The sequence below is a fragment of the Periplaneta americana genome, chromosome 8, assembly GCF_040183065.1.
Source record: "Periplaneta americana isolate PAMFEO1 chromosome 8, P.americana_PAMFEO1_priV1, whole genome shotgun sequence".
NCBI classification, from domain to species: domain Eukaryota; kingdom Metazoa; phylum Arthropoda; class Insecta; order Blattodea; family Blattidae; genus Periplaneta; species Periplaneta americana.
In genome coordinates, this window is record NC_091124.1 from 94840460 (window position 1) to 94853890 (window position 13431).

The 13431-nt window shown below is 38.1% G+C and overlaps 1 protein-coding gene across 1 annotated transcript in view; it reads right to left on the reverse strand.

The window, feature by feature from the left end:
* Positions 1-203: 203 nt before the first annotated feature.
* Positions 204-13431, reverse strand: part of LOC138704898 (follicle-stimulating hormone receptor-like) — a 472716-nt gene continuing 459488 nt past the window's right edge. Inside the window, exons 14-16 of the mRNA XM_069833291.1 lie at positions 11814-12212; positions 5817-6045; positions 204-2424 (exon numbers count right to left, since the gene is read on the reverse strand). Of these exons, the coding sequence (XP_069689392.1) occupies positions 1722-2424; positions 5817-6045; positions 11814-12212 (1331 nt within the window). The 3' untranslated portion in view covers positions 204-1721. The remainder of the gene's footprint in view (positions 2425-5816; positions 6046-11813; positions 12213-13431) is intronic.

Genomic DNA, 13431 nt, shown 5'->3' on the forward strand with positions numbered 1-13431 from the left:
GCTCCCGTATTTGACTGCTCTTAAAACGATTTTCTCCCTTATTCTTATGTCACGCAATGTTCTTTGTTTCAAATTTTTTAATTTTACCGCTCTGTTAGGTCTATATTAATTTGAAATACAAGGTAAAGAATGCAGAAGAAATAGTTTCTGAAGATATATATATATATATATATATATATATATATATATATATATATGGTGTGTACTGCATTTTAAGTATTTCATCAATTAGATCGTGAGTGCTTTTAAAAGAACTTTCGGTTGCATTGCTTGCTTTCCTGGCTCCTGTTCTACTTCGTGTTTGCATCTTGTATAGGACGTCGTTCCAGTGCGATTATTTTATCGTTAATATGAGCAATGATTAAAGTTGAAGCTGCTAAAACACCACCAAAGAACAAGCCTAAATATTTATGTACATATCTTTCCAAACGGGAAGATTCATATTCTTGAATTGACCCAGTGCAGTCAAATGCTTATAAAGCAAACTGTTCCAACTGCAAACGTGAATTTATCATATCACATGGTGGTAACAACGACTGTGTACACACATGAACATTGCAGGTAAGAAAGTAATATAAATTGAATCTGCAATAGCTATAGTCGCGGACATTTTGAAACACTGGACATACTAAGCAAAATTTTATTGAGCACGTGCTATTCTTCGGCGTTTGCAAGTAATAAAAATATCAATTATATTAAAAAAATACTATATACGTGCTATCTTTCGGTTTCCATAATTTTGCCACATTCTAACCAAACTCTCGACTATTTATTATTATAAGTCACAAAAGCAAAGAGAAGAACATGAAAAACTCCTTCAAGATTATCAGTTTCTTCAGTTCGTTCAACCTGCGTGTAAATAGTAATGAAGGAAAAGTTATTGCTTGTGAGCTTGCGTTGATGTACCACATGGTGAAACACAACCTCAGTTACAACAGCATGTACTGTTCTATTAAACTATGAAAGGATGTGTTCAGTGACTCGAATGTTTCTAAAAAATGTGTTGTGGACGAACAAAGGTTGAAATATTAGTAAAGAATGTGTTAGCACCCAGAAGTGTAAATGACTTTCTAGAATATTATGTAATCCCAAAAAAATGTAATATGTTTTATGCATTAGCAACAGATGCTTCCAATCACAACAATAGGAAAATGTTCCCAGTGATAGTGAGATATTTTAATCCTTTCAATGGAATCGAGAATAATGGAGATTAATTTATTTTAAGTTCCAATGTTTTAATATGTATAATAGGGTGAAATATAAATTTGTAAATCTGTATTCTGCAGAGGTGCTTATACTTCTGTACGGGACTGTATATGTATTTGGAAGAAGTGCAATAAAATGTGTGTGGTTTATTCCATATTGTTTGAAGCTATTATTTTTTTTCTCAATTCTCTCTTTAACTATTTGGCTCTAAAAATCATAAGATATACACTTTCACTTTATCACAATATAATTACACACCATATTCCTGTAAACTTACTTCTGCATTATATAGAATCTCTACAGTATATAAAAATATTGGAATGGTACAATTGTCCACTTTGAGTTTCACAAATGAAAATATGGATATGAGCAGATTTTGGTTCCTTTCTGGGTAACGCCAGAAGTGTTTCTCGCCCGACTACTCCAGTACTGCGAGTTTCCCAAGTGTGGGTCTGCAGAATTTAGAAGGTACATGTGCGCGGATTTTTTAGCCGAATGGTTGAGAACCTTGCACTTCACAAGTGTGAGTCTGCAGGATTGTGAAGAAACACGGGCGTAGGTTCGTTTCCCGGATGGTCCAACACCTTGCGCAAGATCATCTCCTGTTCGCCGCTCAGGTTGAGGCGGGTGTTACTGTTGCGCAGGGGATGCGGCGATCTTGGTCCGACACCGCAAGGAGCAGGGGCTACGCGGGACCTCTGGGGCACGTGGTTCACCTCGTCGGTTTGCGCAGGCGTGCAGGCTGTCTGGCAGCCGCCGGTAGAGGAAGCCTTACAGTTCTGCGGCATAGAGTCAGCCTTATACCGCGCGGCCTTCTTGGCGCAGAGGCCGTAACGACTCAGCAGTGTGAACAGGTCTCTGCGGTACTGTTTGGTGAGCAGCGCGTACAGGTAGGGGTTGGCGCACGAGTTGAGCGGGTAGAAGAACACGAGCAGGATCTTGGTGTGCGGCACGTCGATGAGAGGATAGCCTGCCACGGCCGTCAGCCCGAAGAAGGCGATGGGAGCCCAGCACGCGAAGTCCGTGAACACGAGAAGCGCCATGCGCTTGGCCACGGTCGTGTCCGAGTGCGCGGCCGCTGAGTTATGGCCCCGTATGGCGCAGTACATGCGGCCGTAGCATGCGCAGATCAGCACAAACGCCAGGCCGTTCACTAGCAGCAGCGTCACTAGGTACACTAGGTCCCCCATGTCCCGGTTCTCCATCGGCAAGCAAATGCTGCACATGAGTAAATGAACAAAATACACCATTAAATACAAAATGTGAAGACGCTGCTGAAAACAGGCTACATCTCATAGATTGGTTGAAATGTACATGCACATTTTCTTTATTTGTGAGAGAAATGAAGACAATATAATTGAAGGGTAAGAATAATATATACCAAATCCTTGTATTGGCGAAAAACTAGATTTCGAAGTAATCTAACTCATTTCCAGTAACTTATGTTATGCTACTGTTTCACAGTTTCTGATAATACGGAACAAATGGTAGAAATATGCTATAATGTTAATGTTTAGGTGAGGGGTTTGAACTTTTGCCATTGCTGGTTGTCACAATCAAAAATTAAGACACAACGTTTCGAAGGGTGGTTCTCCCTTCGTCTTCAGGTGGAAGGAAGGAGAGGAGAGAAAAAACCTACTGTTGGGATCGTTACGTACAGCTATTCTGTATGACTGATCGTTGATTCCTGGCTTCGGTGGAGATCTCTCCTTCCTTCCACCTGAAGACGAAGGGAGAATCACCCTTCGAAACGTTGTGTCTTAATTTTTGATTGTGACAACCGGCAATGGAAAAAGTCCAAACCCCTCACCTAAACATTAACGATCCACCATTGCTTTCCAACCCCTCATTTAGATCAATGCTATAATGTGTCTATCATACTGATCCTGGCGAACAATATTCTTGTGTGAGAAGGTACAATGCCACAAGAAAATGGCGTCTGAAAAGAAGATGATTTTCAATCGGCTATCAGAAAATACTGTAAATGAGAGTGGTAGAAGTATCTCAGATGAAGATTTAACTGCAAGTGATTCCAGTTATGACCCCTTTGATGATTCTTCATCAAGTAACGATACGGTAGGCTAAATAAAACATGTTTCTTTATAATAAACGCAACATCCCTAGATTCAGTTATATTTTTATTAAATGAAAAATATTCAAGATCTGATTTAGTTTTTCCACTTACTGAATGTAATTACCATTAATACATATTTGACATGCTAAATTATGTTAATTATTAAAAACAAGGTTACCTAAAACGGAAATAATAATTTCCTGTGGCTCAGGAATTTATCATTCTGAACGCATTAGCTGTCTTACTAGATATATCTCCAAGCCAAAGATCTCCTGAACAATTGCCTATTGAAGAAAATAAGATAGAAAACGAAAAATAAATTCAAAGGAATGGAAGAGGCAGAAATGTAAACTATATTGAAATTCTGGTAAAGGATACATACCAAACAAAACTGGACAATGTTATTTTTTTAATTGGTTATTTTACGACGCTATATCAATTGTTAGGTAATGCAGTGTCTGAATGAGATGAAGTTGATAATGCCAGCAAAATGAGTCCAGGGTTCAGTGTTGAAAATTACCCAGCTTTAGCTCTTAATGAGTTGACGGAAAACCCTAGAAAAACTTCAACCAGGTAACTTTCCCAACCAGGATTTAAACCCGGGTCAATTTGTTTCGCTATCAAGTATGCTAACCGTTACTCCACACCAGGTGAACGGGAAATCTTATTAAAGACCTAGAAGTGGCTAGATCTCTGCATCACTCATAAGCTTAAGGTTGGCAAAATATCATCAACTGGCACAACTTGCAAAAGAATGTACTGAGAGGCACCACACCATAGTCTTTGATTTGCAACAAAAGTTTCCAAATCCGAGATTATCTACAGGCCCAGCATTCTATAAGCGTAAGTTATAGGCATTCAACTAAAGCCTTGGTTTTTCCGAACCGACGAATGCGAGGTACGAGGTCCGCCTACCACAAATCCGGACTACACGGAAGATAGTGAGTGGTTTCTTTAGCTGTGAGATGCGAGGTCTGCGTCGGTTCAGAAAAACCAAGGATTTAGGGAATCTATGACTGTGGCACGGAGAAAGTGTGTTTGAGTGAAGACCAAGCAAAGCGAGGCTGAGACGAGATGGGAGTTGCAGAACAAAGTACCTAGTAGGCTACTCGTAAATTCTTAGTTCTCAAACTTGCGCATTGTTGGCGACAACTACAGAGATCAATACAAGCTAGGCTGTTTTAGCTCTTGAAATATCATTTGTAACCAGTAAAAGATTTAAGTCTGTTGGGCATTGGTTTCTACAAGTTATGCATATAAGAGTATCTTGCGATTGTGACTTTTAGTGATTTGAGAAACACGCGGAAAATAGGAATTCTATCTTTATACTCCTGAATGCTGGGCTTTAGTAATTAAGGAGTCCTGCAAGAATACAGTAAGCCATTTGTTATCAGAATGGTTCAAGAAAACTTCAAACCTTTGGAACTATTTCATGCGAACGTTGTGAAAAAGGACAAAATGTGATGATCGCACATTACTATAGAGTATTCCATATTAAGAAAAATCATTAATCTTACGTATCTTGGCTAGTACACTGTTGCCGCAAGATGCCTCCGAGTGAGAACGAGTGAGGTACAGTATCTCTATCTCACTCTCTTACTAATACGTACAGCGTTCTAGCAAGTTTATCGCACAAGATACGTGCGTTGAGACCGTTGAAATGATACAAAAACCTATTAATGCCATAATGATGCCTGAAAAAAAAAACATTATATTTTATATACATTATAACTAGACTTCGGATATTTAGGCCATTAACCAATTTTTAGACACCTCAACTAGGCTCCATAATGATCGAAAGTAGGCATTCAAATACATTTTTAGGGGCCTAAAACGTTACTGCAATTAATAATAATAATAATAATAATAATGATAATAATAATAATAATAATAATAATAATAATAATATGTCCCACAGGAGTTCTTTTACATGCCAGTAAATCTACTGACATGAGCCTGTCGCATTTAAGCACACTTAAATTCCATTGACCTGGGTCGGGATCGAACCCGCAACCTCGAGCAGAGAAGGCCAGCGCTATACCGACTACGCTACCCAGGCCGACTGAAAGTTGGAATTTTAGGATTGAAAGAATGTAAGAATGATAAGAGGTGGCCCGGAAGAACTTTTCTTTGGTGTTGTTCACTGCTAGGAAGTAGTTGTTATCCGTCTTGGAATGTAAACGGTACAGGATGTGGAGAAAAACAATAAACAGTTACGAAAAATATGCAAAAAAAAAAACTTAAAAACAAGCACTAACGTCGAAATAGGCATTTTAGGCAGTATAAAATCCCTTTATTTGTACCTGTATTCTAATTAAAAATGTAAATATTAAATTTCAAGCCTGTTTGTATAAAGGAAAAAAAAAAGATTTTTGCCTAAATTCCGCTCTGTAGTTATGACATTACATTATATTAGCAATGGAAACGTATAAAGCCAAACCTTTTCTTACATATATTGCACAAGTGCTTACTCTACAAATAAGAACACTCACACATCCAATTTATAATCAATTTCTTGTTTCAACGGTAATAATACCTGGTCTTGGAATATCCGCTGATGCCAAGGAGAGGCAACGTTGCCATGGTGATGGAGTACAACCAGCCCGCAGCCATCACCTTACCAGCCGTGCTGAGCCGAAGTCTCTTGTCCAGGTGCATCGCGTAGGTGATGGCATACCAGCGCTCACTAGTGATGACGGTCAGCGTGTAGATGGAGAGTTCGCTGGCGAACACCGTGAGGAATCCCGCCACCTGGCAGCCCGGGCCTGCACACCAGACACTTCAAATGATCATCTTCAATGATAACAATAATATATAATTACAATAATATTAATACTATAAGATGTTTGACTTTTCAGAGCAAATTAGTGTTGACAGCAGTGGCGGAGCTCTGTGAAATTTCTAACTTGTACATTTTTACACCAATTAATTAATCTGAAACATTTACCGCACATTTCTTACAATGTGGACATGCAATACAAAAATTTTCTCTTTGATATTCCAGATAGTTCAGTTATAATTAATTTTTGTTGTTTTATAATACTAAATTATAATTGTCCCAATTTTCAAAGTTTACGTAATTTTTCTTTAAATGTATAGAGGAGAAGGTGGAAATATTGGCTACCATTTTGTTTTCCTCATAATAATGGAAAATGGTGTGGCATATTGCTTGGAAATCTTTATTGACATACAGAGTAATTATTCATATACAATTTTTCCAGTCTTAAAGGTCAATAGTTGCAATAGATATTTGCATATAATTACTTTTTTGAAATAAAGACGAACTGGTCCTCTATAGGGGCCTACATATGGGCTACCATAACAATTTGGAAATAAAATTGTAAAAAAAAAAAAAAAAAAAGAAACATAAGTAGGGAACCTGTGTCACATCAATGGCAATATTCTGTAACAAATGATGCAAATCACGATAGTGAAAATACGGGACGTGTTAATATGCTGGTAATATGGGCTACCTATTCCATATTTGACACAGTTGTAGGCCATATTAGCAGCATCGACTCATGAAGGTGTCTAAGATTATGTATGGCAATTGCTTTCCTAAATAAATATTACTCTTATGCCATGTGATAGAGCTATTCTTAATCAGCGAAACATATCAAGCGTGATTTGTGAACACGAAATATATTTCTTTCAATAAAATTGAAATTACATACCTGCAAAAACTTTGAAATTGATGAAAAAGACAGAGAACACACCACATCCACACTACAAAGGTAACTGGTTTGTCTCTTTATGCACGCAAACTGATGGACACGAGATGTACTTTTAGAGTTTTTTCGCTACATAACAATATAATAAAAAACGAGGTAGCCCATATTACCACTCCTGCCCCATATTTCCACCTTCTTCTCTACGTATGTAATTTATTCTTGTTAGATGTATGTAAAATATGACACATACTTTTCATATTTTGCCGATTACTTTTTGAGAAAAAAATATTTACTCTTTTAGTTGTTAATTTTTTTAATTTTTTCAAACTTATCACATCCTCAACACATGGTTATTTCAATACTTTCAATAGCAAAAGAAAACATGTGTCAGTTTACTTCACATGGTTTTGTAGACTTCTGTGCAAAATTTCATTGAGATTGGAGAGAAACTTCATTCGTTAGAGCATTTCTGAATATTACAAAATGTTGAAAATTGGAAAATCGAGAAAACGAGTATCAAAGTACAGCAAGCATATGACATACAGTATACTAACGTTATACTTCCTTCCTATACAGGTCTACTACACACGTTTCTCTTACATAACAACACAAAATATGAACTGAATGAAAAGTAAAATTAGTTAGAATGAAGAACAAAGATTGTTAGAATGACAGCTGAGCAGGGTGCGAATTAAGATTTCTGATGGTGGAGGGGAGGATAGAGTCCTAGACAGAGAATACCACACGTAAAATTATTATTATCCTCATTCGATACGGCTCAACGCTTGGTCATACTGAATTGCTTGTCTTGCATCGTGATCATAATAATAATAATAATAATAATAATAATAATAATAATAATAATAATAATAATAGTAATAAAAAAATAATAATAATAATCCGTGAATAGGCTTAAGATAAGATGTGTAATTCCTAAGATATTGATTGTTGTCAGCTTGCCGGTGATGATAATATAGAAATATTATTCTCTTTGCTTACTTTGTACTTTATAAAGTACATAGGCCTATACTCGTATTAAAACAATAAATATTATATTTTGTGAGGGGGAATAGAAGTTATCCCTGGCAAGGATGTTAATATGAATTCATGAGAGGGGGATAACTTTCCAACAGGGGGGAAATCCCCCCCCCGTTAATTCGCACCCTGCAGCTGAGTGTCAGTTTAAAGGGCTGCAGCTCCACGCATGCGCTGGCCCCTTTAAATTCGTCCTGAAGGACTTAAAATTGTCGTAAGGCCAAAATAAGAAAATATTTAGAAAACTGAAACATTTTATGTTTTAAAGTGTAAAACCAAATCTCCATACCCTTAAGAGGCTTTTCGGGCTTAGGCTACCTATAAAATTGGAGTTATTATATTATCTACATAGTAACAGTACAAGATCGTAATAACGATATATTATAACACTTGATGTCACTCAGATCTTACAATATATTAAATTTACTGTTGGCAGTCATTCCACTGTGAGGCTTGTCGTAAAAGCCTCGTAGCGATGCGCGACGACCTCGCTGATAGGTAGTGACACTCGCAAGCTTGAGGGCAGGCCGGGGAGGAGGGGATATCGATTCGCTACGACTCAGTAGCAGTATGCGAGACTAGCCTCAACCGCGATATAATACGCCGCGCTATGTTCGTGTTCTTTAAATGCGCTGCATTGTTGAGTGTTACTTTAATCAAAAGTGCATGCGTGTGTGTGTTACCTACTAATTTTTTGTAAAATGGCTCATACTGAGAGAAGATTAGTCATTACTTGTAGAAATAAAACAGAAACCGTTTTCAAGTTGGACGTATGAAACAAAATTTGTTTATAAAGATAAGAGATCGACACCACATTTACATAATAAAACAGCGTATGGAGGAAGATAAAATAGAAATGTTCAATTTTCATGGTATAAGAAACATCCTTGGCTAACACGGTGCTTTGAGTTATATAGTTATACTTGTATTCTGTTTGGGGTGAAAATGAGTGTTCATCATCTTCTTGTGGGGTCTGTGTCACAAAAAATGTTGATAGAAAAACCGATACATTTTTGCTGTATAAAAAGATATAAGGTAAGCAGATGTTTTTCAACCTACCCAATATTTAAATCCTAGTTTTGGCATTGGTTGATACTGTATATGTGAGTTCCATGATGGTGGAAGCAAAATTGTCCAATTCATACTTTGGACGTACCAATTCAAAAGGGAAACAACCCAAAATTCAAAGTTTTGAAAAACCTGTATTTTAAGGCTGCATGTTGCTGTGAAAAATTCCATTAACACACTCTAATATGAAACTTACAGTATACTGTTATATAAAACACCATTAACAAAATTTGGAGTAATTGCAATGATCCTTTAATTTTTCACAGGAACATAAAGCTCCAAAGTGCAGGTTTCTCAAAACGTTAAATTATGATTGTTTTCCTTTTCAACTGGCCCGTCGATTTGTAGAACAACGCTCACGTCTAATGAGATTTTTGTAAAATTAGCATAATTTCTAAGGGAATGGAAAAGATACTGGCCACTTACTTGCACGTCTTAGTAATAAAATTTAATTGTTATTATGAAACGTACACTAAGAGGCAAAAAAGTGCCCACCTGCTCATTTTAGAATAGTTTAAATGTAAAAATAGTATTCATCGGACTTGTATGTAGTTATGAGTGAGGTAGTGTTTTTCTAATCTTATAACTAGTGGCTGGCTATGAAATTCCTTTCACAACAACTGGATAATGAGGATCATACAGCAGCGCCGACTATGCTCGCCACCAGTGACCGGGCCGTACTGAGCCATGTGATACAAAAGAAGAATCGAAATGTTGCTATTAAAATTCGTGACTATATTCTTCAACAATTCACAATTTACGAAGTATGACGGCAGCTTTTTTAATGCATATTTCTGTACAGATTACTGTGGAATTCCGGCCACCAAGTCACTCAACTGAGTGCGCTCCTTGTATAATGGCAGTTGACTTAATAAACTGTCAACATAATTGCCCAACTTGGTGTCAGGCCACAAAGGGAAAAGCACTGGAGGAGGGGAGTTCGACCCGGTGTTGTGGATTGGACTTCGGCGTAGCTCAATGGTGAGAGCGCTTGGTACGTAGAACCAAGGACCCGGGTTCGATCCCTGGCGCTAGAGCGAATTTTTCTCCTCTAATACGTATTAATTGTTACCATAACAGATATATTCTGTAGAGCCAAAAATGATAATCTTTAGTAAATTCTTCTAGCAACAGTGCATATTACTGTACAGATTACTGTGGAATTCCGCCATCAAGTCACTCAACTCAGTGCCCTCCTTGTATAATGGAAGTTGACTTAATAAAATGTCAACATACATGCCCAACTTGGAGTCAGGCCACAAAGGGAAAAACACTGGAGGAGGGGAGTTCGATCCGGTGCTGTAGATTGGACTTCGACGTAGCTCAATGGTGAGAGCGCTTGATACGTAAAACCAAGGACCAGGGTTCGATCCCCGGCGCCGGAGCGAATTTTTCTCCTCTAATATTAATAGATGACAACAGCTTCTCAACGGAATAATAACAGGCATTTCCCATATTCATTCTGTGTTTAATTTTCTCCGGAGTGTCATTTGTATTTGTTACTGTTGATCCAATATATTTGAATTTTTCCACCTCTTTGAAGGATGAATCTCAAATTTTTATACTTTCATTTCGTACAATATTCTGATCACGAGACATAATCATATACTTTGTTGTTTCGGGATTTACTTCCAAACCTATCTTTTTTTTACTTGGTTATTTCATGATGCTGTTTCAACTACGAGGTTATTTAGCGTCGATGGAATTTTTGATAGCGAGATGATATTTGGCGAGATGACGCCGAGGATTCGACATAGATTACTTGACATTTGCCTTATAGTTTGGGAAAAACCTCGGAAAAATCCAACCAGGTAATCAGCCCAAGCGGGAATCGAACCCGCGCCCGAACGCAACTCCGGATCGACAGGCAAGGGCATTAGCCGACTGAACTACACCGGTGGTTCCTATCTCTTTACTTGCTTCAAGTAGAATTTCCGTGTTTTCTCTAATCGTTTGTGGATTTTCTCGTAATATATTTACGTCATACGCATAGACAAAAAGCCGATGTAATCCGTTCAATTCCAAACTCTCTCTATTATCCTAAACTTTCTTAATGGCATATTCTAGAGCGAAGTTAAAAAGTGAAGATGACAGTGCATCTCCTTGCTTTAGCCCGCAGTGAATTGGAAAAGCATCAGATAGAAACTGGCCTATACGGACTCTGCTGTACGTTTCACTGAGACATCACCATCTACAAGGTTAAAAAAAAAAAAAAAAAAAAAAAAAAAAAAAAAAAAAAAAAAAAAAAAAAAAAAGTTATATTTTATTTAACGACGCTCGCAACTGCAGAGGTTATATCAGCGTCGCCGGATGTGCCGAAATTTTGTCCCGCAGGAGTTCTTTTACATGCCAGTAAATCTACTGACATGAGCCTGTCGCATTTAAGCACACTTAAATGCCATCGACCTGGCCGGGGATCGAACCCGCAACCTTGGGCATAGAAGGCCAGCGCTATACCAACTTGCCAACCAGGTCGACAGGGTAAAAAATGTTTATAACATCGACTTGGGGCAGGTTAGGTAATAATTTTGAAAATTTCCCTTCTTTCCAGCTTTAAAGCGCTGGTAATCCTGTAAAATTTCTTATTTTCAGTCTGAAAGCCTGGCAACCTTGTTTACAAGTGCAGGAATCTCTGATGACTATGTTTTCTGCATGACGAAATGTCACAACTTGCGGCAATACAGTACAGGACAAACGCAAGGATAGAAGTCCATTTCCTATTGAGGTAGCAGAATCTCCATTTCTTTCCCTGCACGTACCCCGCTGCCAGTCGATGGCATAATTGAAGTAGGCGCCGATTGAGCGCGCGTCCATGCAGGCGATGAGCATCAGGTACACGCCCATGCAGAGGTCGGCCATCGCCAGGTTGCACATCAGGAACTTGGGCACGGTCATGCGGAAGCGCGAACTCAGCAGTACGAGCAGCACGGCCAGGTTCCCCACTAGAGATGCGATGGCCACCAGCCACACGGCGCTCCGCAGCCCCCAGTTGCCCATCAGGTCCTCGCACGGGTTGAACGCGTCAGGTTCAGGATGGCACGCCACGTCCCGCGGGGAACGCGACAGGTTGCCGCAGTACGCCTGAATGAGACGAGGGCTGAGTGACACCGTGCTTTGGTGGAACACTCCGTCTGCGTCCCCTACGCTGGGCGGCAGCTCTGAAAACGAGGCCTATCTATCTCAGTGTTTTAAAATGGCAGGAATCAATGGTAGCTTATTCAAGAGGGGTTTGGAAAAAAATTCATTAACGATAATATGAAGAAATCTCAACGTGTGGAAGATTGTATCTATTCATTTCAAGTCAAAAGGGAGCAGAAGTATATCTTCGTGGATGGATTGACTTGTTGTTTAATAAACTGTTCGAAGACAGGTCTGAACCTTATGAGGTAACCAGGCCATGAGATAATGGGGCAGGTTGGCCAGTTCCTTTAATGGATTGACAACAAACACTTGAACAAGTTTATTTAGTTTTAAACTCACAAAATGCTGCTAGTTAATCTGAGTCGAAAAAAGGAACACAGAGTTAAATGTAAACTAGGCATTCACATACTTTCTCATTACACATACTAATGAGTTTATACGAAACGATTAATAGGCCTATTACGGAAATATAATATTACACTTTTTTTTAAATGCACTTAATTTGATAAGAAATAGGATTTTTTTGTAGGCCTACACTGAAAATGAAATGCAGATGCAGTGAGTTATTAGCCACCAATATGAATAAAAACAGTGACGTCATTAATTAGTAAAGAAATTAAACTTATTATTGCATCATCAGTGAATATGTTAGGGTTGTGAGTGATTAGGAACGACAGGTGGAGGATGCTAATTATTGGAATTAGGCTATTCTAAGTGGAGTTTTACATGTTCATGAATCGATAATTAAACCTCAAAACATGTATCCTTTATTTGCATTATTTTCATTGTTTTATACTTAGTAGTTTAATTATTAGTGTCAAAATAAGGATGTAGCCAACTTTTGTCCTGCGCTTAAGCAAACAATAGTCCAAACAACTCCTTTCGAGCCTAGCAAAGACTTTATGTTATTGCCAGTTTAATTTTTCTCTTCATAGATCTTACTTTATTTTAATGTTACTTGAATAACATTTACAACTGGGCGTTAAAGCATAGGATGAAAATGAATGGTTCTAAAAGTAAATCTATAACATTTTGTAAAACCCGAGAGGAAACTAGTCTTAATTACGAATTCAGTGGTGTTGTAATTCCGCAGAACAATGTTGTAAATACCTAGGAGTGTATTTAAACTCCAAACTTTCTTAGGGAGAGCATGTTGATAATGTTACAGGCAAAGCATGGAGGGCACTTCACTTTATTATGAGAATCTTGAGAAAGGCTAGCCCCAAATCGAGGGAA